The sequence below is a fragment of the Rhodnius prolixus genome, unplaced genomic scaffold, assembly GCF_049639745.1.
Source record: "Rhodnius prolixus isolate KJV_2025 unplaced genomic scaffold, Rpr scaffold_30, whole genome shotgun sequence".
Taxonomy (NCBI): domain Eukaryota; kingdom Metazoa; phylum Arthropoda; class Insecta; order Hemiptera; family Reduviidae; genus Rhodnius; species Rhodnius prolixus.
In genome coordinates this window covers 398,930-425,547 of record NW_027411638.1, presented here as the reverse complement: position 1 = coordinate 425,547, position 26,618 = coordinate 398,930, and the positions used below count along the sequence as shown (strand labels likewise).

The following is a 26,618-nucleotide window of genomic DNA, read 5'->3' as shown; positions in this document are numbered from 1 at the left end:
AACTTTTCTTTTTTTTTTCTACGCAGATTTAGAACCAAATCAAAGCTTGCCTCTTCAGCATGCTGGTTAAAAAAAAAAACTTGGAGGAATGGTGTTCGTTGGTTCCTGTACCATCGAAGAAAAATGACAGACTGTAGTGTCTTTTCAATCGTTTTAAATAGTCAAGGCGGCATTCAACAAAATTTCAGCACCTAGAAAACGATTAATTCTTTTATAATATCAATTTAGCTAGATGTACAAAATAAATATACATAATTGTAGATTACTCACTTTTACTGTTTGCAAAGAATTTTTATTTTTCTTCTGTGAGCAGAATTCGTTAATTAAATGATCGGATTAATTTTTAACCACGATTCAACGGTCAGTTTATATTCATATGACTTCGAAGTGGCGTATGTAAAAGCCCTCTCACCGTAATGAGTGAAATCATTGTGATAATCTAAGATAGAATTTGACAAATAATAAAGAGAAATAAAATGTTTTGCACCGACATAAATAATGAAAGAGGTGCGAAATTATCTAAGTGGTAAGTTCTTCACGCATGAGAAAGGTCAGGTCGAACCTTAGTTTTCTTATTCAAATTGCCTCTACACTCACTAGGGAAGTACAGAGTAGTCTTTAACGAGAGGACCCTGTCCGCAGGCCGTCATTGCACTGGTTGCACATGTTGGCACAACTTAAAATGAATACACAAAGAAAAATTAGTTTTGAAACTAAAATTTCACTTTACCACAGTTCATCTTACAAAAACTCAACAAAAAGTAAAATTGCATCACTTTTAAATAATTAAGAATTATAAATACATACGCAGAATGTACTTAGCAGAAATATGCAGGAGTAGGGAATCATAATGCTAGTCTATAGTGTTCGGTTGATACATAAGTTCTGTTTTTTCCTTAGCGATATAACAGTAAACAGTGCACAAACCTAATAAAAATCAAAAAACCGTATAAAATCAGCTAACCTATTTTGATTATTTTGAAAATTGGTTTCAACTATGTGCTGTATAAAGAATTTGTGGATAATAAATAGGTTTTGGTCTTCTACAAAACTACATTTGCGAACAGTGCATGTTAAGATCTAAAACAAATGATTTTTTTTTTTTCTGATGACAGTTTATAAAATGTTAGGCTAAATTAAAGACATTTATCGGCTAATAATGGCTAGTACCAGCTTAGATGTACGATAATGGTAATAAAAATATGATTCGTCGGCATTACTGCTAAATGCCAAGATTTAAAAAAAATTATAATAATAAGAAAGCACTTTCTAGAGGCTGATTAGTACAACTGCAAGTTACTTGCGAATTTTTAAAGGATGGAATTTCATTATTTTCTTCAAAGAGAGATACAACTCCCTCTATTTACCAAACATCAGACAATGAATCGTCTGAATATTTCTACAAAACAATTAATTAGCTCTAGCAATCCATGAAATCTGCTCAGTTCGCGCCGCAATGGATTTGCAAGCGAAGGAACCGGAATAAATTCAAAGCTCGCTGCCTTTACAGTTTCTCATCATAGAACATTTCTATTGATTTCTCGGACGCTAAGTAGGCTTCAGAGTCAAGCACCAATGACTACAGCTGTTGAGACGTGCCTTAAAAACAGATGCTACTGATCTAGCTCCCGATATGACAAATAATAATAAGGGAAGGGATTGGCTGAGTGGTTAGTATTGAGGATTGCACGTGAAGATCCCAGGTTCTTAGATTTTTCTCTTCTCAGGGTCTTTTAGTGGCTCACTTTCCGGTGATTGACAGTATTTGCTTTAATAGGGGGCAATGTCTGGAGGTCGACAAGACACTGATAAAAGCTCCGTGCACTCAGATTTCAGAAGACTTGTATTAAATCATGAGCTGTTTGCGGCCATAGGGCCATAGGCTGTTTACATAACCACTGCAGGTACAAGATTCCTGAATTTTTTTACGGACAATCATATAAAGTTCTATTATTAATAAAGGATCTAGGAAACAATGCTGCTCGAATCTTCGATATCGTGATTTCCATGAACAAGAATTTGCAAAGTCAACGTGGGGAAAATTTTATGAAGGAACCAGCTGCAGCACTTCGAGCATAAACAAATTAGTAAGCTGGGCTTCGCTAAGCTTCCACCAGTCTATTTCTACAAATAACTTAGGGCCAACAGATAGCGTCATAGCTCGAGTTAGAGATAGGCTGGAGGCAAAGAAATTGTTTGTTAGTAAATTCTTGGGAAATCCTTGAGTTTCAACAAAATGCTGACGAAGGTCATAATGAAATAGTCCCACCCAACAGTTTGTACTCGTTGATGCGAAGCGAATAATAAACAATATTAAGGAATAGTAGCAAGGGAAATCCACTGCCATCAAAGAGACTTGCATCTGATGAGACTGTTAAGAATAAGCTAGCACCGAGATTATTAGCCCAAAAGTCCTTAGTCTGAAAGCTAATCAAGAATTTTTTATTGCTACAAAATTATTTATTTTTTTCAGAGGATTGGAGTCAAAAGGTCTCTCGTAAGAACATCTGATCTATTCCAAGGTAGTCGTAGAAGCGATAGAAGTTACTGTAAATCGCTTCTAGCTAAGCTGATTTCGCCAAAACGCTTCTAAACATGGGAAAAAAAAACCTCCGAAATAACTTATGTACCAACCCTTAATATACAGGCACACAAAAAAATCCACCAACAATACACGCTCCGTGGACTTCAAATATATATAATGTTGAAATTTCAAATATGAATCTATTTCAAGTAAAAATAATTATTATCTATAATTCAAAAACTATATAGACAAAATAAATGTCAATGCCTATATAAACTTACAAAGTACATATTGTTTATGCAATAGTTTAAGCAAGTTTTATGTAATTACATGACAACGTAAATAAAGGAAGAAGGTATTTAGAGTCGAGCCAAATAACTATAAATTTAGAAGAAAGAAGAAAAATTAATGCGTATTTGTACTTTCCTCTTAAATGGTTAATAAGAACTAAAATATATTAATAATAAATAATATTGCAAAAAAAGTGGCATGCTTCAACTACATGAAAGAATAATTGTAGATAATAAATCTAAACTTTCAAAATAAAATTTCAAAAAGTACAGAAGCCAGAAGTATAAAAAAAAGTGTTAGAAATTGTGCTTAAATTTGAAAAAAAAAATCGTTAAGTACAAACCTCGCAACAGGGGTATTATCTTCTAAAACCTCCGTGCTGGCAAACAAACCAATCATTAGATGGGAAAAGAAAAGAAAAAGAGAACAGAAACAAGCTCAATATTAATAAAATTATACCAGATTGTCTTTATTATCTTAGTCATTATTTCCTTCAATATTATATTACTTTTAATAAAGTCAAATGATTATTCGCTGAATAAAAGAACAAAGTTCAGACATGCTCAATGCCCTCCAATGCGCAGCGCTGTCATAAATACTAATACGAAAGTTTGAGCGCGAGGATGTACAATCTTTACCAATCAAGAAACCAAAATGTTGAATATCCTTTTCTTAGCTTCCATTCAACCCATTTATTTCTTTATTTTTTCCATACTGTCCTCCAGTATAATTTTTCGATTCTTTTTTTGAACCATTTTTTATTTGAAATGACAAAATTAGGTTTGTTTTAATTGGTATGTAAGGGTATGTTTCAACGTGGGCTTTTTATCAAAATTAAAATAAAAGAACCTGCATCAGTATTAATAGCATTAAACGCCTGGCTATTGTACAAAAAAAATAAATACTGTGGAAATAAAGTTAAAAAATGTACTTGCAAGAGTAGTTAAACTAAATCTTATGGATTTATATTTTAAGCCTAAACCTTTAATCCACTTTTTTACGGTTAATTAAAGCAGTATTTTTTCAAAATTCATTAAGTGTTTCTGCATCTAGCCACAAGATGGGGTTCATACAACAGTGGTTAAGAACCCTGTCAGGTCGGCATTACGGCCTGAAGAGTCCAAGGTGTATAAGGGCGGGCGGCTTGCTATTCTCTAGTCTAATTCTATCGATTATTTACTTTGATTGAACTTCTGTACCTACCTAGAACTTAAGATAGGACCAGGTATTTGCCAAGAGGCTCTATCTTGTAACTTGCATATTTTTCATGCGAAGGGGACCAAATGTGAAATAAAAATAACCTATCAAACTATGGTAGTTGGGCAAGGGTAATAATGTTCCAATTTCTTTGGTTGCAGAAGCGACGTTGCATTTATCCAAAACTTTCTGTGAAACCATCAAACTGATTACTCTTCGTCTATCATTGTGTACTGGTGAACTACAACAGCGATTTCCTAACTCTGATAAGTGTTTTGAAAAGTGTTCCCGAATATTAGTAATCACAGGTTAATCGAAGCGTACTGTTTAAAAAATAATTAAAAACAAGCTTACAAAATTTAGAATTGTTTATAAAAATAAAATAAAAAACAAAACAGGTGCAACCCTTAAAAACGCTGTTACTCAAATTAGTGTAGCACTTTAAAAAAAAAAATTCTTTTACATCAAAAACTAATGTATGCAACATAAGTAGTAATAGGAAGTGTAAAGAGAGTTATTAATCCAGTTTGTCATATCTATAAGCCTATAAGCTCAATTATGGATTTCATTATGACCATTATTCATTTTCATTAACTACACATTTTTAGTAGTTTCTAGAACTGTTTACAGTATCAGTACAATTAGTTGCCGAGTTCCTTGTATTCAATTCTCTTCACTTTTTTCTTATCTTAAAAGAATTTGTACGAAATTTAATGTAGAATAGGCCGCCATGCATCTCTGACGGTGTTCTAGCTAAGAATGAACCTCTGTCAAGGTGGCCCAGTTTCCGAAGGGGACGTGCAGCTTCATATCCAAAAGATCTGACAGGTTTTTGAAGCAACAAGCTTCGAATTACAAGCACCGAGCTTAGAAATTTAATTAACTGCAGAAGAGGTTTAGTTACTTCAACTTTTGCTATTAGAAGCAAACTGGACCAGCCACGAGAGAGATAGAAAACCTGCTCAATGTGCTACCTAAAACGTTGTAGGCGATCCCCCCCTCAATTCTGGCTGTAAAATACCGACCGTTAAGAGCACTTCAGATTGGAAAATATGCAGGATATTGAACAGAAACAGCACAAAAAGAACGGATATCAAAAACAAAATACATTGTTTTAGTTTCAACCACTGAGCATAGGGTAAAGGTAAGTACGGAATAGGATTAAAAACTCGGTAAACATTCTTAAAATTAAATTAATCACAATAGAATGATGTAGTTTTTAATATCAAAGAATTTAGCCTGAAAACTAAAGTGCACTTATTTTGAGTAGCAGTGTAGTTATTAAAACATATTGACTATGTCAAATAATAATGTGGATTACTCCTGTCTATTAAATGAAGAGATCTAATGATAAATGTTTTTAAATGTGCAGCTAACGACGGTCCAACTAATAATTCACCATCCGTTCTAAAAGTAATTGTGTGGTATGATGGGACCAAACATGGGTCATATCAGTGGTAGAAATCTAGGTAACATCCTTAACCATCATTATGGTTGTGGAAGGTAAAAAATTGGGAGAGGTGTACGACTTGATAGTCCCATCATAACCGACAATTACTCATCTAAGTACCTAGAAAAATAAATAAAATACAAAAAAAAAAAGTAAGCTATAAAAACTAAAAATTTAAATAAGATAACCATGAGCAAAAAAAAAGTTTTTTTATTTTTTATTTTATATTTTTATTTTTTAGAATTAAGCAAATAAAAGATTAAACACCGCTATTGAAATTTTAATGAATTCGAGGCACTAGAAGTGGCAGCTTTTCTAAATAAGAGAAAAGATGACAGAACATTAAAACAGTAATAAACCTATATAGAAAATAATGCATCAAAAAGAAGGAAAATGAAGCACAGAGTACCAAAATAGATTTTTATAAAATAAAAATGAATACCTGTTGCCATGGACATGACTGGCGCAAAATGCAAAGCTATAATGAATTAGAGTGGGATCAATCATAATGTTCTTGTCGGCTCTGTCTAGAAGATCGTGTAGATAGCAAAGATGGCGATAACATCCGCGAACTCCATATCTTGCACAGTACTCATCCAGAACGAACACTTGTCCCGGACTGAACCAACCCTATTGTAACAAAAACAACATATTAAAAATAAATATACCAGTGCTGCCAGTAAGCCTGCCATAAATTTCAATTAAGTATAACTGATTGTAATTAGCCACATATACTGCCCGCCATAAGGCAGGACCACCATTTGCCCGGAAAGTATGGTTTCAATTTTAAGATCCATAAAACTTCGCCAAATAAGCCATCCACTGTAACTACTTTTCTGAAAAAATATTTCAAATAAAAGTAACTGATAGTAATATAAGCAGTTGGCACACTAAGTTAAAGCATTAATCGAGAAAATTTAACAAAAAATTAATATTCGACTCTGTAAATCGTACTTTTTTCCGGTAAACCGATTTTGGCTGAATTTTGGAATTTCAGTTTTTAAAAAATTACTGGTTACATTAAGTATAAAAAAATTACTTATAGGTGTATTAACTTGTTCTGAAGGTGCTCTATAGAAGAAAACCATGTCCATGGCAATTCCCTGAGTACCCAAAAAACAAATTTCCTGGAAGCTTCAAATAAAAAATGTAAACATTAATGTGTATCGGTAATATAGGAAATTTTAAAAAAGTAGTAGGAGCCATTTATAAAAAATCGCTATAAAGTGAAAATAATAAATGAAAAGTGAATAATTACGGTTTAGGTTGATAGATTTCGGCTAAAACTTTATCAGAAATAGAAAAAACATCAAAAAGTATTACCAAATCAGAGCTTTCTGCAATTTTTAGTTTTGAGACATTTTGAGAATATTCGTACTTAATTAAAATAGATAATTAAATGTCTACAGAAAAAAATCTACAGCGACGTAAAAATGTTATGGGCCCTCCATGCTACTTAGAGATTCACAGAATGCAGATATCAGTAAAACCCACACACACAACACAATACGTTTGAAAATGTGTTTCGTGTTTAGTGGTTCTCACAATATGATGTATTACCAGTGAAAAATCAATGTCGAAAGGTTATTGTCTATTCAAAGTAATAAGCAGTGCTGTTTCTCAATATTTCAGATTCCATTTGTGTCCATTAGAAGCTACCAGAAATTTTCGTAACATAATTTACATACTTGTAAGTAAATTACTTAACATAGTTTTATTGGTCAATACAAGAGAACTCTGTTGAAAAATTTCAGAGGCTCCTAATGAAGTACATCAGATAAGTAAAGCCAGATAAATTTACGATTTTTAAAAAATATTCTCTGGCCACTGCTGAAAAATCATTTTCTAGAAAATAAATATACATTTCCTGCTAAAAAAAATTGTTTATTTGACCACTAAAACATTGAACTTGAAGAGGTTTTTTGATTTACTCATTAATTCTTATGAGAATTAATATATCCCTAATGAATGCTATATCCCTAACAACAACCTTGGTTACTATTTATCTCAGAAAAATGTGTTTTAATGAAAAGAACCATCATAAAGCTAATGTTAAGGCAGCTACTATCGGCCTGGACTAAAACTACTTTCCTAAAATAACCTAAAATAAGCCACCAAAACATATTTATGTTCTACGGTTACGTCTTACTTGAAAACTTCAAGTTCTAATCGATAATATTGATTATAGCTCATTTCATTAATATGTAGTCGGCTGAAAAAAGAAATACACATAGTTGCTTAGAATGATTTAGGTGATGGTGCTTATTGGAAAATCACAGACAACATCAGTTCTGAAGTAAATTAGAACATGAAAGATTTAAAGTGATGGTTCAAAATAATGTTGAAAACTTTATTCTGTCAAAATATGTTCACCAAAGAAATTTAACTCCAAAATTACACCAGTATCATTTATGCACAATCCTAAAAATAACAAGTGAAGTTGTGGGCAAAGTCAAAAAAGGAAGGCATCATTTGATCCATTATCCATGGTTTGGTTATTTGGAGTCAACAGAATTTTTTGTCATATTTTTTTTTTTTTTTGCATTCGGATTTTCAGCAAAATCTAGCAACCAACCCACAGGAGCCCCAGCCACCCTGTGTGATTAAGATTTCTTAAATGCTGCAAATTTGCCCAAAATTCGCTAAAACCTCAAATTATATCTTCAACTCTTATAAGGATGAATTATCACATTAGAAATCATCAATCTGTACAACCTAAGAGCACTCTTAATGCGGGCAGTTTATAATTTTTCTCTAAAAATTAGCGTTTTTTGATCTTTAATAGCCCAACAAGATCAAGTATGCTTTAAGATGTGGACATTTTGAATGATTTCAGTTTTATTGTTGTCAGGAATGTAACTGTGTGTCACATGAACGATTACTTTCATTATAAATTAGTAAACTGTATCTCCTAGTTTTCTACTATATTATTTATGGTTCCACTAAGTGTTAGTGGTAAATTTTTCAAATTTTTTGCACTATTTAAAGCAACCGTTTAAAATCTGCTTAAATTATTACTTACAAGTGAACAGTACGGATCATTCAGCCTGTAGTCAAGAGCAAGTGTCTGCAAAGTTTTAAAAAGCGACGCGTGATCAAATTTACAAGGATCCGCAGATATGAACTCTTCCATACCATGTTTTCTAGCACGATCCGCATCTAGAAATAAAAACATTTTTCGTCCTTAAATATAACATTATGTCAATACGAACGAAATACATTATAAAAATGTGAACACAAATCTACGAAACTCGCAAATTAATCTTAGCTTAAAAATATATAGTACCTCCTTGGATTTTATAAATCGTTGAGTTCTTTGCAGCGGATGTTACCAACGGTGTGGGTTTATGCGACTGACCTGTGGCTCGGTACATGGCCATAACCCACAGGTGGCATTCATTTTCATCGTCGCAAGCTAGAATAATGTTATCTCCTTCCTTGACTGCATTGAAGAAGTACCTACCTCCTTCCAGATCTATATTCATAAAATTCAAATGCACAATTACTATAATAGACATATATACATATAATTAATAAATTAATTAAAATTTCAATCCATTTTTAATGTTTATAATTACTGAGTTACCATACATACCCATTCCAACCATAAGATTGGCTACATAAAACACATTGATATTAACAAATGCAATAATATTGTTTGATTTTATGATAATACTCCACATACACTCACCACTTGCAGGCTCAATATAGTCTACTGTGTAGCCGTCCAACTGCATCATTTCAGATGGTTCCGCTTTCTTCTCTTTGTAAGTGCACATAGCAAATGTGTACTGTGATACTTGTACCAGTACAAAGTAACGTTTCTTCCACTTCTTCCAAACATTCTTCCCGATTGCATACAAGTACCTAAAACAAAAAGAAGTAAGAAAAACTCACACACTTTTTCTTACTGCAATTCAAACGTTTCTAATTAAATACTTTCTTAAAATTTCTTATTTTTAAAAATATCAGTTGACTTTAATATTATACAAATATAAATTCGCTGCAATATAATGGTGATTATTAGGGGACGAGTGAGTGAAACATGCCAGTTTGTACTGAACTTTTTTAAAAAGTGTTTCCCGGAAAAATATTTTAAATAAAATTTTTAGATTTACATGTACATAATGTGTAACCGAAATTTTAAAAAAACCGTTGGAGAAGGATTCACGAAAAGTGCTGAACAAAAACCAAAAACTAAAAAATCGATTCAGCCGTAGTACGATATTTCCAGCTAAACTAATTAGCCATTAAAACCTAATTTCCATGTGCTACTTAATCGAAATATAAAACTTGCTTTTTACGATTTTTCGGTTTTGAGTTGTACTGATTAATTCTGACGACGAATTTTTTTAACGCAGGGGATACCCACTAACGACTGTTAAATCACACTGTATTTTAAATTCCACCAAATTCTCCTTACCCACAATGTTTCATATTTAACGGTTTGTCCATACGACATGCAATCTTTATTCGAAGATCTTGATCAGCGCAGTTCTTCGGCACAGACATCTTGTGCCACTCCGGAACCTGAAAAAATAAATCAGGTATTAAAACCCATTTTCGAATGCATCATAAAAGTCAAACAAATCACTTCACAATACTGTTACATGTCTGGTTAACGTCGTTGTTAATTTTACTGCAACCTTTTAATGATATGGCGATAATTAAATCAAAGGTTGGTAATGAAATAATTTTAATCACAAATATCACAAAAAAAAATTTAATCACAAAGTGATATGATCAAACATTTAATTGCTTAAAAACAAGAATATATAATAGAACAAATATTAGGTTGGCTAAGAATTTACATGATTATATAAACTTAAGCCTATTTTCGAATGCATTAAATAAAAATATTAGAAAAATTATACTAAAAAATATAAACAAATGATAAAAACAAATAAATAGTCCCAACAGTCGATGCGCCCCAAAAATTTATTAAATATTGCTTCTTTAATTTAAAAATTAATTTGAAAGCAAATAAATTATCATTTCTGCATTTTTACATACGGTAATGAAGAAATGGTAAGTGAAATCAAAAAATCGTTTAAAAACACTCCACCATTTACATACTAAAGAAACCGAAACAACTTGGTCTCAGTATCTGAATCTTTTTATTTATTTTTTTTTTTTATTTACTTTTTTAATTCTATTTCATTTTTGTATAAACACACTTCCCAAATTTAATTCGGAAACAAATTTAATGATTCATCATAAGAGTAAAATATTTTTACTCAAATAAGTGCGCTGATGACACAAGCTAGATTTTGCGTGCCATCACTTTATAAAGATCAGATTAGAATCTATTCTATCAACCAATTGGCTTTAATAGATATATATATAAATATATGTATTTCGGGAAGCAGAAACAATTGTAGAGGAAGAGATGTGATTCTTAATGACTATACAAACAGAATCTATGTACCACTGCGCTACATTTACAAAGAAATTATCTTAATTTTTGCAAATGTATGCAAGTAGTACTACAAGTTTATTTGATTACCATTAGCAGTTCTGATAATAATCCGAAGTTCGCTCTATTTTACAGATTTTAGATCGTAAAATTACTTTTTTTGTACAAGGAGGCACAGAAGAAGTCAGAAAAAAAAACTAAAAACAATATCTAACAGTATGTTAATAAAATTTCAATTTTACCTTAGATGATAAGGGTGTCGGTCTTAAAATAACTTTACCCAATTCTTTGTCTTCTAATGCCAGAATAGCTGGATTTTCTGTATACAATTTTATTTTCACACTCGGTAACGGATGAGTGGTTGAAAAATCACCTTGAGTGTCCCACCTATTAAAAAAGTAAAAAAAATACTGAAATTTTTTCAACTTCTCATTTAGAAAAACTAAAATTCAAAGTTTTAGATACCGATAGAAGGTGTAAAAAAATTTCAGTCCGAGACAAAATCAATAAGACAATTAAGTGGAAATGCAGATATTTTTTTCGAAACCCACAGAATTGTATCAATTATCGATGGATGTAACAGCTGGCAATATGACTAAAAAAATAGCTTACAACAAATGATTTACAAAAGTTAAAAACGAAACTGAGGAATGGGCTAACAATTCGAACATTAATACAAAATTCACAAAATGTAATACAAATTTTTGTATACTCAGAGGTCAATTTTTTTTCTTATCCAGCAAATTATGTTTTGGATTTTAGCATTATAAATAAAAATTATGACCTGCGTAACTTACATTGGTTTGGAAGCTTCCGCTTGATCTGTCTGTAATTTTTCGCCACCCTCTACTTCCATTGTACAATATACGATTCTGTTCGGAGCGAGCGATTTTAAGCCTTTCACTTCCATTACTACAACCTGTTTTTGCAAAAAAAAGGAAACGTCGAACGTAATAAGAAATAGATGATGGGCTCATGGAAAGACATTATAAGATTGTTAAACTAACTTCTAGTTGGAAGGTCAAGACAACGTCTAATTTTGTAAGCTGTGTGTCGTTGTCAGCGGAATCGCCCTCTAGTTTCGCCAGAGAACCTTGAGACCTATAGACATCGAACTCTTAATTATCCCAAGCTCCATCAAATATAATTTGTCCAGAAAAAAATTCAAATATAAATACCAGCTTTACACCAGCGTAATTGGTATTTTAAATTTAGAGGAAAGCGGCAGGGTTTTTTTGTTTACTACACCTTAAAAAACTCAGAAACGTATAAAATACATTTTGGTTGCTCATAATGAGGTTCCAACTTAATTCATAGAAGAATCATAGTAAGTTTATAATGATTCTAATATTTCAAAAGAGGTAATACCTAGTCTAAAAAAAGTTTTTATTAGAATGAATTAAAAGTTTATTTTAACTAAAACTACTACAATTAACAGAAGGCATAATGTATTCTGAACAGTATTTTTAAAGGGGCCTCAAATCTACAGTTCATTAAAATCCCTCTAAAAAATCTATGTTTTGGAGGAAACCTTATCAACAAAATAGATAGGCTTTTGTATTTTGTTCTGACGATAAGAATGTTTAAAAAAATAATTGAAGGCATTTTCAAGAAAATCGCGTAAAAATTGGAAAAATCCATTCTATTTTTTATTGCATATTTTAAAGGACAATAAATAAGAAACAAAAATATTTTTAACTAACCGATGGTTGTATCTCTTTAATTTTTGCAAACCGTATTTTGAATCAATTGAGCCTTTGGATACGGGAAGTGCTTCAAGATTTGCCATCAGGAGGTTGATTGATGATTTCAGTTCTTCAATATATAATGATTCCATTTCTTTGAGGACAAATTTTGGCATCAATTTTCGATTCTAGAAAAAATAATCATTTAGATTTTTTTTTTTTTTTTTGCGATAGAAATAAAAATTTGAATCATACTTTTTCCATTTCAGCAACTTTCTGCATTCTTCCATCTAATTCTCGTCTGATTGCAGCGGCTTGTTCATCAGCCGAGTCCAACTGAAAAAAAAGGAAATATTCATCAAAAAAGGACTTGAATTAAAAATTAATCCTCTTTTTTTTATTGTATGTGACATTTTCCAAGAGAGTATTAAAAATCGATTTTCAAAAAACTAGTATGTTTTCTTAGACACACAAATATTTAATTAAAGTTGGCTTCAAAATGTAATAACATCAAATGATAATTTTGATAGAAACGTGTCATCGTGGCGTTGCCTGAATCCCCTTTAGATCTAACAATTCTGAAAAATCTAACAAAAATCAATGATAGTCCCACTCACGCACAATCTTGAAGTTCAAAGGAAGCTATTGTTGTTTTTGTAGTGACACTCGCTGTAAATAATTATAATAAATGAATTTCCTGGACAATGTTTTGAAACAAAAATTGCAGATTCGTAAGTATTTAGTGAATATAAAAATATATGTGTGTGTGGGAAATTTTTCGAGACAATTGCATGAAGGTGGAAAAAATATGCAGTAAACTTACTCAACGGACAGAAATTTTAAAAGTGGAATTGTCACGAACTTGTTGCAGTTAGCTGCAAGATGAATGATATTCTAAAACCAGTTAACTACACTTTCAACATGTAATTCCGACTCTTTGGAAATAGTTCTAATTGAACCTTTGCATTTACCTGTAACGCATTAAATAGAAGTTGATGTTCAAACTTTTTTATTCCCAAAATTTGTTGGAACATATCGTACAGCTGATCTTTTGAAAGTATTGCTTCACTATTCAGCATCTGTTGCTGCATCCTAGAGGGCCGTTTTGAATCATCATCCGTCACTACGGAGTAAAGCGAATTTACAAATGTTAACCACTTTTATTTCAAAATACGGATATATACTCAACAATTTTGACACAATTTACCTTTAAATATACAATCAAATTTAGCCATCCATGATGCCAGTACCGTTTCTTTGCTGAGGCCATCAATTTCCGGAAGAGATCTACAAAAATAATAATACAGACGTAAGGAAACTTTCCTCACAATGAAAAGATACTAAATGCCTCATACACTTTTGCGAGCAACTGCGATGAGAGTATATGAATTAGGATGGGTGAAGTACCTACTGTTTGATGGCCTCTGTCTCAATATCACTTTATTAAATCCCGTACAAAAACATTCTACACTTGAATCACCTGGCGTCATTTTTTAAAAACTTGTCTATTACCACCACTCAACATATAAAACAATACTACCATAAAGATACTGTTGCATCTGTATTACCCTCTTCTTTTGTGATTTTGACAACTTTTTATTATCTTTTACCATACTTTTTTTTTCATTTTAATTTTTTTTTTTTCTCAGAAATGACTTCTTTTTTTAAATGTAACTTTTCACGGTTCTTTTTTTCCTCTAGAAAACTTTTCTTTACATTTGAAGCACATAATAAATGAACACTATGCCTAACATCTACACAAAAATAACCTTTCATTTTATTATTTATTTTTTTTTTTAAATATAAGACGCGTCATCATCTGAGGTCATTGGCGCCTGGAGTTTTTTTCAATGCACTGCTGGCCTGCGGATAGTGTACTCTCGTTAAAGACAACACTGTTCATCACCGGGCAGTGAGCTGAGAGAAGCTCCAAGGAAGAGAAAATCTTAAGGCCAGAAGATGGATTGGAAACTGGGATCTCCAGGTTGAAGTCCAGTATACACTAGCCACTGAGCTAATCCCTTACCTAATGCCCCTTTATTTGTAAATTATTGTAAAATTTTGTGTACATTTTGTAATTAATCTTCAAAATTCTTTACAAAACTTAAGCGATTTCTCCAAAATTCTTAGAGATAGAAATAAATAAAAGTAAATATAAGAGGGAAATTAATTTACCTCACTCTTTTTTCAATGTTGTTCCTGAACACTTCTCTGAAATCAAACTGAGAACATGCGCCACTCTGCACTATCTTTAAAGCTCGGTCAGATCTAAGAAATACATCATAATAGTTCTGTACAGCATTCTGAAACGCTTCATCGGCCATTATTTGAGTGTCGCCTTTAAGAAAACTCTGGAAATATAAATAACATTTTTTAAATTATTCAATGCACTACTTTGTTTTTTAAAAAGTTACTTTAAATAAATTCAAAACTTCTACCACAAATCTGCCTTGTATGATTTCTAATTGTTGCTTTGTAATCTTCATCTGTCGCTTGACCATGTCACTAGGTTGTTTGCTATTGAACGGGTACGCTATGCACCTTGAAATAAAGACATACAACTGAAGTTTACGTTTTCTTTCCTCTTCTTCTCTTTCTTGTTTATCCTAAAGAAATATAAATTATTATTTTCATTTATTTAATAATATAAATTGAAAAAATAATATTTACAAAACAAAAACCCTTTTAAATGACAAATAAAGAGAACCCACATGTATAATTACATAGCAACACAAAATGCTTTAATGTTAACATTTAAAAAAATCTACATTGTTCTAGTATTTTAAAGGCTAATACCGTAATACCGTACAGACGATTTGATTATGTGTTTGAAGGAGAACATTCAGAGATTTAAATTTACGAAATCGCAGTCTTGACGGGTTGACTCAGATCAAGTATCTTGTATTTTTAAAGCAGAAATGAAGTGGTAAAAATACTGAGACGAGGCAGGCCGTAGGAAGTAGAACTTTTACAGATATATAGCCGTATGCTAGAAAAGTAGAAATTTTTTCAGAAAAGCAAATCCTCACCTATAGATCAGTGATTATACGGCGCTGAAACTTGACCGTTACATCATCATCAAATGAAAGGATTTCTCAACGTCTTCTGAGTATTCAAGTGGAGGGCATCGAGCTCTGGTTCAGAAAGAAAGAGAAATCCAAGTCCTGTCTCAGAATTTGACAAGCAAAGGCAGCCAGATTCAAGAAGCTCGTCATCTCTTAAGTGCCCATCAGGTGTGCCAATCTCTAATGGATGAATAAGGAACCTAGTACATCGTCACCCAGACAGAGGCGTCGAGGGAGGTCAAGGTTGGGATGCCTACAAATGATCGACAATGTCTGTAGAGCTTTAGGTTGTATAGGAAATTGCTGAAAGCCAAATCCAAAGATCTGATGTGGTTCTACTGTGGCTAAGTGTATAGATTGAGCTTACAATATGAGCGTTTGCAATTTGACAAATGAGCAGAAATAAAGAGTGATAATGAGTTATTCGTAGGTGGGATATAATGAGCTATAGTTTGTCAGTGAGTAATCTAAACTCCAATAGTTGCTCACATCAACTAATTCGTAAGATCCTATGTGCAATATTTGGGTGTTTGGTGTGTCAGTGTGGGTTTTGTTAGACTGAAATTTCCGCAGGAACACCAACCCTGAAGAAGTAGCCAGTTCACGTCCCCTATAAGAGATTAGTGCCTCTGGCAATCCAAACACTAGAGAACAAAAACAAACTCAACTCAAAAGTGAAATATTCTGACAATCGTCGAAACAAACAACCGAATTCGCATTTTGGTTGACTGAATTTGTCTGTAATTTAGTATCAGATGCCATGTTTGAGCTTCGTATGACTTTGCATTTTAGAGGGATTTTGTTCACACATATGTACAACGTTCGCTGAAACATTTCTTTTTTTCGTATTTCTGTAATCACATTCATAAATCAACTTACCTGAAGTTCAGCTTCAGCTTTCTCTGAGACAACTGACGGGCTAGGGCTGGTAGGTCTGGGAAGTGAATTCGATCGCGAAGTATTCGGTCCAGGAATTTGTGCCATATCAGATGATAGAGTACTCCCAGGTGAAAGAGATCTAAAATGAAAATAACTGAGTTAACAAGTAAACAATTAACACATTATTTTCTATAAATAATCCCTATAATTCAAAACCGCACTTCTAACTAAAAACGTTTTTTTGGATTTTAAAACCTCTCCGTATAAGAGTGCGATATGCAAAAACAATGTTCATATTCATCTTTAGACATTGTATACAATATGTCTCTTCCAAGTATACTGGTAAATTGTGAGCTTCTTCAGAGCACCATGACTGTTCGATGCAATAGAGACAATAAAAAATAGTTATTAGAGAAAAATAGAGCACAGCTGTGGAAACTACATTGCTTGATGTGAAACCGAAAAAAAGATGTTCTTGCTCAGAGTGCAGTCTGGCATTCAAAAAATTCAAAACTGATATAACTTTATAAAGAAAGTTCAGGGCAAGAGAGACCGTGCACTTGCTGCAGGACTGGCAGTGTATAAAGAGTCGCTACCATCTCTACTATACGAGAGTAAAAAAGAGGATCTTGCCGCATGAATAACAGGCAGTGAGCCAACTTGTCAACTTCTCTTAGATGGAGAGTAATTACTGGTGAAATCCTGAGATAGGTAGTCATTCGTTGGATCGTAGTCAAACGGCATTTCCGGTGGGTACAAGTAGGTAATTCGAAACAAAGTCGATGCTGTGTTTTAGTTTGGAATTATAGAGGTGTAATCACCTCAAATAAGTTCCTAAATGTTCTAGGAATCCCGACCTGCAAACTATAAGTTGTAATGAAAAAAGCCCCAGCGTTTTCGAGTTTGGGCATTCTCTTTTGAATTTTTGAAATATTAACTTTTGTTTCAGCAAGTTAATGCTTGTCCACAAAACCTTCGTTGGACCAAACAGAAAATGTATTTTTATTGAAAACTATATTTTTTTTACATTCCACGAAATTAAAATTAACTAATACAAAATTCAATCATCAACCTTGGTTGGGACTGAGTCTGGTGTGGTACATCGAGGTTGCTCTGAGTATCGGTCTGATGATGATGGTGGTGGTAATGACTTCCGGTACTGTGATGGCTCGTCCCGCCATGGTGGCTGCTAGAGTCTCCTCCCGTTGGATGCTGTTCCTCTTCACTCTCTTCCTCGGATGAACTAGGATCAATCATTGTCTAGAACTGTGAAAGATTTTTGGAAGATGCTATTCTTTTATAAATTTAATAAATACAAGGTTCATGGGCGCGTTGGCTGTGCAATACTGGATTACATCTTTGATTTTATCACTCACAGCAAATTTTTTTTTTTATATTTCTTACAGGTTTCGTACTTTCATCGATCATCAGAGGCTAGTTTAGTAGATTGATGTAGAAAATTTGTCACCCATTTGTAAAGTTTTTGCAATTACACATCTCTCGCTTTTTAGGTGAGTAAAAATGATGAAATCACCATTAAGTAATGAGGTTACATGATCTACCACTTTAAATATGAAACTTTTTCGGGTAAAGTAATTTTAGAGAGGCTGGGGGAACATTACAATTTAGTAAGAGAAGATCGTGTGGAATGCTTCACTCCCGATTCTTAAATAGACAAGACCCACCTGTGAATTAATGTACGATATAAGCAAATATTGAAATAATTTACTCTAAAAGAATTATTCTAAATCAGAGACCTCGCTAGAGTAGACCAACGAGTCACCGCTATAAAGCCCGAAGTACGAGGGTCGTTTGAAAAGTCCGTGCAAAGTCAGAGAGATAGCACTACTGGCGCGTATCGAGGTTATGTTTAGTTAGTAGCATCTCTTGGAAGAACACACACCAAGTTTCAGCCAGATCGGTCTATTTCTTTGTGTTTGGCATTCGTTTGAATCGAGGAAGTCGAGTGATTTTCAAAAAATGAACGAAAAAGAATTTCGTGTGTTGATTAAACACTACTCTATGAAAGGCAAAACGCCTCAGGAGACTAAAGAGAAGCTTGATAAACATTATGGTGACTCTGCACCTTCGATTAGAACAGTTTATAAGTGGTTTCAAAATTTTCGGAGTGGCCATATGGGCACAAGTGACGCTGAACGTTCTGGACGCCCTGTTGAGGTTACTACTCCAGAAATCATTGATAAAATCCATGATATGGTGATGGATGACAGAAGAGTGAAGGTGCGTGAGATTGCTAGTGCTGTGGGCATCTCGAACGGGTACATAATATTTTGCATCAACATTTGGACATGACAAAGCTATCCGCAAGATGGGTGCCACGATTGCTCACGCTTGACCAAAAACGAAATTGTGTGAAGTGTTGCAAGGACGGTTTGCAGCTGTTCCAGAAGAATCCGCAGGACTTAAAGCGTCGTTTCGTCACTGTGGATGAAACATGGATACATCACTACACTCCTGAGACCAAAGAACAATCTAAACAATGGGTTACCAAGGGGAATCTGCGCCAAAAAAGGCGAAGACCGTTCCTTCGGCCGGAAAGATTATGGCGACTGTCTTTTGGGATTCGCAAGGAATAATCCTCATCGACTATCTGGAAAAGGGTAAAACTATTACAGGTGCATATTATTCATCGTTATTGGACCGTTTGAAAACCGAGCTGCAAGAAAAACGCCCACGATTGGCCCACAAAAAAGTCCTTTTCCATCACGACAACGCACCAGCTCACACCTCAGCAGTTGTGGTCGCAAAATTAATGGAAATAGGGTTCCGACTCGTTTCACATCCCCCCTATTCTCCAGACTTGGCTCCCTCGGACTACTATTTGTTCCCCAATATGAAGAAATGGCTGGCGGGAAAAAGATTTTATTCAAACGAGGAGGTGATTGCAGAAACGAATGGCTATTTTTCAGACTTGGACAAATCCTATTATTTGGAAGGGATCAACAAACTAGAGCAACGTTGGACGAAGTTTATAAGCCTAAAAGGAGACTATGTTGAAAAATAAAAAAGGTTTACCCAAAAAAATTAAGTAGTTTTTATTTTTGCACGGACTTTTCAAACGACCCTCGTACTAGCACGCTACATCCACAATTTACAGCGTGTAAAGGGATCTACAGAAATCTCGGTTAACGAAAAGATGAATGATCGACCTGAAATATATCGGTCAGAGATTACCGTTTCATAGCTTCTTAAATTTAAAAATATAGTAAAGAAGTGGAGCACTTAATTTGCAGAGGGCTCCATTTCGATGCAGCCAAAGTTCCTAAAATGCATAGTGAATAGATATAAATAGTGTTTAAATTAACTAATTTGATTCCTCTACTACTTATAAGAGGTCTGACCTTACTAGCCAACATAATTAGATTTGCCTTTGTAGTAGGAACCACTTAGTTGTAACAAGGTTTTGGAAAGTAATTTAGTTGAAGGAATAATCTAGTACTATAACTTTAAAAATGTTAAAATTTTGCACAAATGTTAAAATTCAACATTATCATTGTCTAGTAAGGGTGATTCCAGTGAAAAAAAAATCCCATTAAGTAATTTGAATCCTTAATAACTGGCTGCTAAAAGATCTTGCTAAGACTCAGCCATATTTTTGTATGGTCAAAAGGTAACAAGATGTTAACAATCCAGTTGTAACAAATACAATGAAAAACTGGTATGTACACTCACTCGACCTGCTCGTACATCAACTATTAAAATCAATTTCCTTTTTTACTCAAATGTATATTTTCCTTCAAAATACGTACAGAAATGGTTTGTACTATAAGTTGGTTCTTTCACAGGAATATAGGGTGAAGTTATTGATCTGTACTTCATCCTTAGCATTAAAATAAATTTCAGAGCATTCGGAGTAAGAACCCATAAACTTATTTTTTAATTTTCTTTTAAATGAGTGATTTACAATTGTGTATATGTGTGTGTAATTATAATTCGAAGTATACTAAACGATGCTGTATTTTCGGGAAAATTTCTCAAACTCCCAGGATCTTCTCCGTAAAATCCCGTTTCCAATTAACCGATTTTCTACAAATTTTGTATCCTAAACTATTTTATTTGAATTTATATAAAAATTGGAGTACACTCAATTGTTCTGAACAATCACATTACAAGGAAGCCTATATTCAAACTCTCAATCCACTTTTACATTGGATGTGCTAAACATAGTTTTGTCATTTATGTCTTTTGTTGTTGTTTTTTTTTTTTTTTGATGAGAAATTATGTTTCCTTGGATGATATGTAAATTGTGTGTGAAATTTTGTAAACTTTACACTGAGTTGAACGTTCTCTGTTCACGAAAATTACTGAAATAATCCGGTGCGAACACTCACGTGACTTTCTCTTTTCTACTATTCTTCTACAATTTTCTTGTACAATTCTAAAGTTCAGCAATAACTCACCAATTCTCTTTCAACTCCGACGTTTTGAAACGTATTAAATTTTTACCGAAGTTAAACTGTTTCTTAAATCTTAAAAAAAAAAGAAGAAAAATCGATTCAGTAGTGGTACACTTTTGACTAAAACCTTAAGGTGACGTCCTATGTTGGTATTAAGCGAAATATCAAATTTGAACTTCCAGGGCTTTTTCGTTTTTGAGTTACGGTGCAAACACAGACAAACAAACCGACACATATAGATCATTTTGTACCACTTTTTCTTACTCAAGAGCCTCAAAACTGATATTACCAGCGAAAACTCAAAATATGCAAGATTACAATACTTAATCTTACTAAAATAGAAAACGTAAAAAGGCAAAAGTTACCGACATATAGCTGCTTATGTCGAAAGAAGAAAATGATACTTTTACATTAGCCTCTGCCAATGAGCAAACTCTAATCGCGCAGTTCTCGCAGAATGAGAAATTAAAGTATTTGTTTTCCTAAATTAATCAAACCAACTTCTTTCTACTTCTCACTTACTCCATGAACTACGAGGAGTTCAAATAAATTTCGAAAATCTGACATGATTGTAACCCTCCTAACTTGGTCCTAGAGATGCTTTTCTTATACCAGGACCTCACACTCGAAGCACGGAAGAACGGTTTCAGTCTAAATAATGCACGATTTCTCATAAGAGATATTTACTTCATGCAAAACGACAATTCTTCTTGTTTCAAACTCGTTAACTCTAAGTAACTTTTGGAAATATCTTGGCACAGCGGAAGCTCAATCTTCTATTTTCTCACAAAATACTAAACTATATGCAGACTGATTGTTTAACTGAGTAAAATCTTCACAAAAATTATTTTTTGTTTTCAATTTGACCTTGGTACCTAAATGTAGAGTTTAGTTAACATTTTTTCAAATCCTATTTGAATATATTAAGAATCAGAGTTTTCAGAACATAAATTCAACATTCGATATCAAAGGGTTCATCATCTAACTTCTCTCTCTAAACCCCTTAAAAAAACTAAAACCAACTTAAAGGTTGTTGAAATAGTGGTTCTTGGTTGTGATAAACGAAAAAAAAAATTGTTTTTTGCATCAATAAGTAATAATTTTCTTGCCCTCAATAAGTGAATTGGTTAAATGTCATATAAATTTCATGTGCTATATTTTAAAACCTTTAACAGCACAAAGGTAAATACCAAAATTCACAAACAAGGAAGGGGTATCCAGTGATACCAGGGGAGGTCCTGGTAACTAGACTGAAGATGCTGCCAACTTAGGTTAGTATAACAAGCTCATGTATTTTCTCTTCTTAGGAGGCTTTACAGCTCTCTGTTTTATGACACAGAGTGTTGCCTATAACCATAGATCACTGACCAGAAGACAACAGTGCATTGAGAAGCAGCAGACGCCAGTGACCTAAATTGTTGAAAAAATTATACATAAAGAGCAATACATTGTACTATTCACAAGTGAGCAATGATTATTGTCCAAATACGGCTCTTCTTGAAAACCATGTTAATCTAGATTCATCTACCAATTTTGTTCTAGCTCGGTCACACTTCTTCTGTCGGAATAGACAGAAAAATGTTTTGAATTTGAAGAAATTTCATTTCTTTTACTTCCATTATAAAGAACAGATGAACTAATCATTGCACACTTTCACTTCGGGAGAAATTTTGGTTACTACCTCAGATGAAAGCAGAGTAGTTTTATTTTTTATAATTCTGAACCAAACGAATAGTAACAGCTAAGGAATTAATAACTGACAGATATGCATACAATAAATAGTCCAGATGAATTGCCTATTTAACTAGTTTTAATCAGTGGGGAATAACTCTGTAACAGGTATAAATTAGCGCCTTCTTTACTCAAAAATATTAATCATTACTTAGTACATTCTTACATTCTTTATAATGCAAAGCTAGAGTTAAATTAAGCCGAAAACATACACTGTCACTTAAACCAATCCAACTTGATTAAAGGGTCGAATCAGATGTCTCTTTTTTGTCATGTTTTCATATTTAAAACTGTCTGTATAAAAAATGCTGTGGATGTCAGAACACTAGTCTCTAATACAAATCAGCAAAAAAGGATAGCAACTCAGCTAGGACTTCACTCAATCACTTTTAAGTGTGACTAATTAGTAACAAACAAATCAGTAGACTGCAAAGAAAAAATTGAATGTTTCAATTGAAATAAGAATTCAATTTCAATAAGATTTGTAGAAACTAAAAATACCACTATTTTTGGCTATCTCTAAGCTTGGAAAATAATATAATAAACTAAAATACATAAGCTTTTTTAAAATAAATAAATTACAACTTACCTATTAATAATTCTTTAACCAGTAAATTAAAATTTCAGTTCTCTACCTCTCGAAAATCATTATTTTTTTCATGTTCAATATTGTCTTATATATTAATTTAAAAAATAAATCGAGGCACACAGGTAAATTTAATTTCGTATCATTAAAAAACCTATCCCGGACAAGGCGTGTTAGTATTAAATAAAAAAATAAAAATAAAACAAAAGGAACGTTGGAACATCAAATTTCAAGATAAAGGGTTCCGGATCTGACATATCGCAGCAACCCAGAGTAGGTGCGTAACCTCCTCCAATACTGATAGTGTGATAAGTATTACTCTGTGCCAACCTCCATACACAAATGTTCCTATTCATTGTGAGCATTCCTGGCGTGAAAAATCCCAACGATTTTGCTCTTACATTTTCGTCGAATATGACTCCAAGGAATTTTTTGAACTGCGTATAGTAAATATACATTTGTTTCTGTAAAAAGTCTATCACTTTTATGTTGTAACATTTTCCATCAAAAACTGAAATTTTTGGGGTAGGAAACTGCTAAGTTCAGCTTTCCTTAAAATGGCCCATTCAAAACAATTTCCTGTTCCGTGGTCTATCTAGAGGAGTGAAACGAACTCCTAAATAATATAGATATCCGTCTAATAACATCCTCTAAATGTCTTTGTTTTTCATTCATCACTTTGGGAATATTACCATTGTTTCGACCAATTTTTTTTTAATAAGATAAGGGGAATAGGGCATTAAACTCTCAACAATGTTTCGTTCCTGTTCACATTTATGTATTTCTGCAATGCCAATTTGTGTAGCAACAAAAAGAAATCTCCTATACAATCGTAAAAAAAACTCAATAAATAAACCTTTTTATTCACAACGATTTTTCCTTGTTTCCAACCTCTAGAAGACAGGTTTCACGAAGAAATTTTCGAAACATTTTTGGTTTGAATGGCATACTTAGCAGATTGTATCTATAGACACAGATTGCATCTATATAGCGCTGCTTTTTCTGGGCGCCTTCTTTGCCGCTGCATTGCAACATAACTTTGCATCCTACCGAAATCACAGCGTTTCCTATTAAAGTATTCTGAAGATCATCATGAGAGCGAGTGTGTTCTCTTCCTCGCAGCCAAAATTACTGCGTGTGAGTCAACAATAAGACGAAAAAATTTTTTGAATATTGTTCTGATTTCAAATTTTGAGTTCCAATTCTTTAAGAATCCTTAAAACAAAATCAAAAACAGTTTCCTTTGAGGAGATGTTTCATATATAAGGTTATATTTGTGTAAGAAATTAAAATATTGCTAAATCTAATTTTAATTGTGTCGAAACATTTTCATGCGAGTTTTAAACTTTGCCATCACAGTAGAAGACATTGAGATCTGCTGGATCATTCTGTCCATTCCAACAAAACAATGTTGAGAGGACAAATAAATATATATTAATATTAAGTTGCCCGTATAATCATTCCATTTTGGACCCACTAAATTGACTACACCAACCACGATTTGTTTTGTTCCAGAGTCACGTACTTTGCGAGAAAAAATTTACGAACATTACAATATGTTACTCTTTAGACAATGTCAGTGTCTTTACACATATTATGTCATTTTCAAATAGTTAGTTCTTCAGTTGGAAAACCTGCAACTTACGTCCCCCATACATCGCCCAAAAAATGAGCCTCTCTTTTAGAAAAATCCGTCATATTTACTTCTACAAAATAATATTGACATGTTAATGGGAAGTGGGTTACTGGTAAATGGTTAATGATTTAGATAGCGGTCAAACGCATTTCCAATTGGTGCAAGAAAACATATAACATTTGTTCCAGAACTGCGAAGCAGTAATTTTTTTTTTTTTTTTTTTTTTTTTTTTTTTTTTTTTTTTTTTTTTTTTTTGGCGCATCAACAGCTGAGGTCATTAGCGCCCGGAGCTTTTTCCAGTGCACTGCCGGCCTCCGGACAGTGTTCTCTCGTTACAGACAACACTGTCCATCACCGGACAGTGAGCTGTAAGAAGCTCCTAGGATCTAAGGTTTAAGCAGTAATTAAACATGAATTCGTTCTAGATAGACTCCCATGAATTCTGACCCTAACTTCCTGAAAGAATGTTCTAAGATCAGGGTTATACAAAATATTGTTCAATCGCTATGTTTTTTATCCTTTTTACCAAAAAGATTTGGCTCGATCAAACCTTCCGAGTCAAAATAAGTTCCAAAAAATTACAATTTATTGCATTGAAATTCTTTTTACTACCTTACAGCCCAGATTTAGCGCCATCCCAGTACTATAACTAACCATAACAGTAACATTTTTAGATACAATCAATTTAAAAAAAAAAGAAAAAAAAAAGTCGCTCTAAAATGTAAAACAGAAAAACATACCTTAAAAATTATTGTGCGTACCAATAAAGTAACCGCATTTACTTTATTGGATTTAAAATTAATTAAATGAGATTGCTGCATTGGGGGAAAAAATAGTGTAGATTTTACAGAAAAATGTTGCTTTTTATAGAATTTAAAATTAATTTTCAGTTTGAATGTGTTTAATGAAATTCATAGCGGGCCAACATTAAATTTGATTTACTAAAGAACAACGCGTACATGTATTAATGAAATGCCGTGGAAATTTTGCCTTTTAAAGTTGAGTACTTGAATAAATAATAATAATAAGTCTTAATTGGTTTCATTACATACTTGCATAGTAACTTATTTTTCAAATTTAATTTATTTATTATTCAGATAAGTAACAAACAAAACTAAATATTTAATAAATAAATACTTCTTTATATAACAAATAAAATAAAATGTAATTCTTCCTCTTTATTTTGAAACCAGACCCAGTTATCGAGCATATGCCTCTCCCATCTCGGTCCATTCATCTCTATTGTAAACTCTTTTTTAGCACTTGTGTCCGACTACGTATACTATGTCATCCTGCCATCTCATTTTTTGTCTTCCTTTGTTCCTGCTGCCATAAAAGGGCATCTATAATGATGCATGTGGCATCTTCCATCATTAAATCGCATAACATAGCCAGCCCACTTCCATTTCAGTGTCTTTACGGTCTTCTCTATGTCTTTAAATTCTGTTTCTTGCCTAATTATTGAGCATCTAATTTTTTTTTTTTTTTTTTCAAACCTTTCATTCTTCTTTCCATTGCCCTTAGCGTCACTTTTAACTTACTAATTATATTTTTTGTTAAAGTCCGTGTTCGACACCCATATGTTAAGCACAGCATTGGCATTACACAGCAATCCAATATTCTTCCTTTTTTCTTTATCGGAACATTGCAGTTCTTCATTAGAAGTACCAGCGACCAATATTTTATCCATGATAATGTAATTCTCTCTATTTCTTTTTCATTCCCATTTCCAAATCCTAT

At 33.0% G+C, this 26,618-nt stretch overlaps 1 protein-coding gene across 5 annotated transcripts in view; it reads right to left on the bottom strand.

Annotated features, from left to right (window-relative positions):
- Cadps (calcium-dependent secretion activator 1) overlaps positions 1 to 23,539 on the bottom strand; it is a 49,439-nt gene extending 25,900 nt beyond the window's left edge. The window contains exons 1-19 of one of the 5 annotated variants that reach the window (XM_074144062.1): positions 23,246 to 23,539; positions 17,580 to 17,773; positions 16,508 to 16,646; positions 15,002 to 15,169; positions 14,739 to 14,914; positions 13,771 to 13,850; positions 13,535 to 13,686; positions 12,819 to 12,899; positions 12,582 to 12,751; positions 11,886 to 11,979; positions 11,676 to 11,797; positions 11,121 to 11,265; positions 9,886 to 9,992; positions 9,154 to 9,329; positions 9,058 to 9,078; positions 8,749 to 8,937; positions 8,485 to 8,621; positions 5,905 to 6,092; positions 3,159 to 3,194 (exon numbers count right to left, since the gene is read on the bottom strand). In XM_074144062.1, coding sequence (XP_074000163.1) covers positions 3,159 to 3,194; positions 5,905 to 6,092; positions 8,485 to 8,621; positions 8,749 to 8,937; positions 9,058 to 9,078; positions 9,154 to 9,329; positions 9,886 to 9,992; positions 11,121 to 11,265; positions 11,676 to 11,797; positions 11,886 to 11,979; positions 12,582 to 12,751; positions 12,819 to 12,899; positions 13,535 to 13,686; positions 13,771 to 13,850; positions 14,739 to 14,914; positions 15,002 to 15,169; positions 16,508 to 16,646; positions 17,580 to 17,764 — 2,366 coding nt within the window. In that variant the 5' untranslated portion in view covers positions 17,765 to 17,773; positions 23,246 to 23,539. Of the gene's footprint in view, positions 1 to 3,158; positions 3,195 to 5,904; positions 6,093 to 8,484; positions 8,622 to 8,748; positions 8,938 to 9,057; positions 9,079 to 9,153; positions 9,330 to 9,885; positions 9,993 to 11,120; positions 11,266 to 11,675; positions 11,798 to 11,885; positions 11,980 to 12,581; positions 12,752 to 12,818; positions 12,900 to 13,534; positions 13,687 to 13,770; positions 13,851 to 14,738; positions 14,915 to 15,001; positions 15,170 to 16,507; positions 16,647 to 17,579; positions 17,774 to 22,868; positions 23,011 to 23,245 lie in introns of those variants that run through there. The other 4 variants (XM_074144063.1, XM_074144065.1, XM_074144064.1 and 1 more) reach the window with 4 other exon arrangements.
- Positions 23,540 to 26,618: the final 3,079 nt, after the last annotated feature.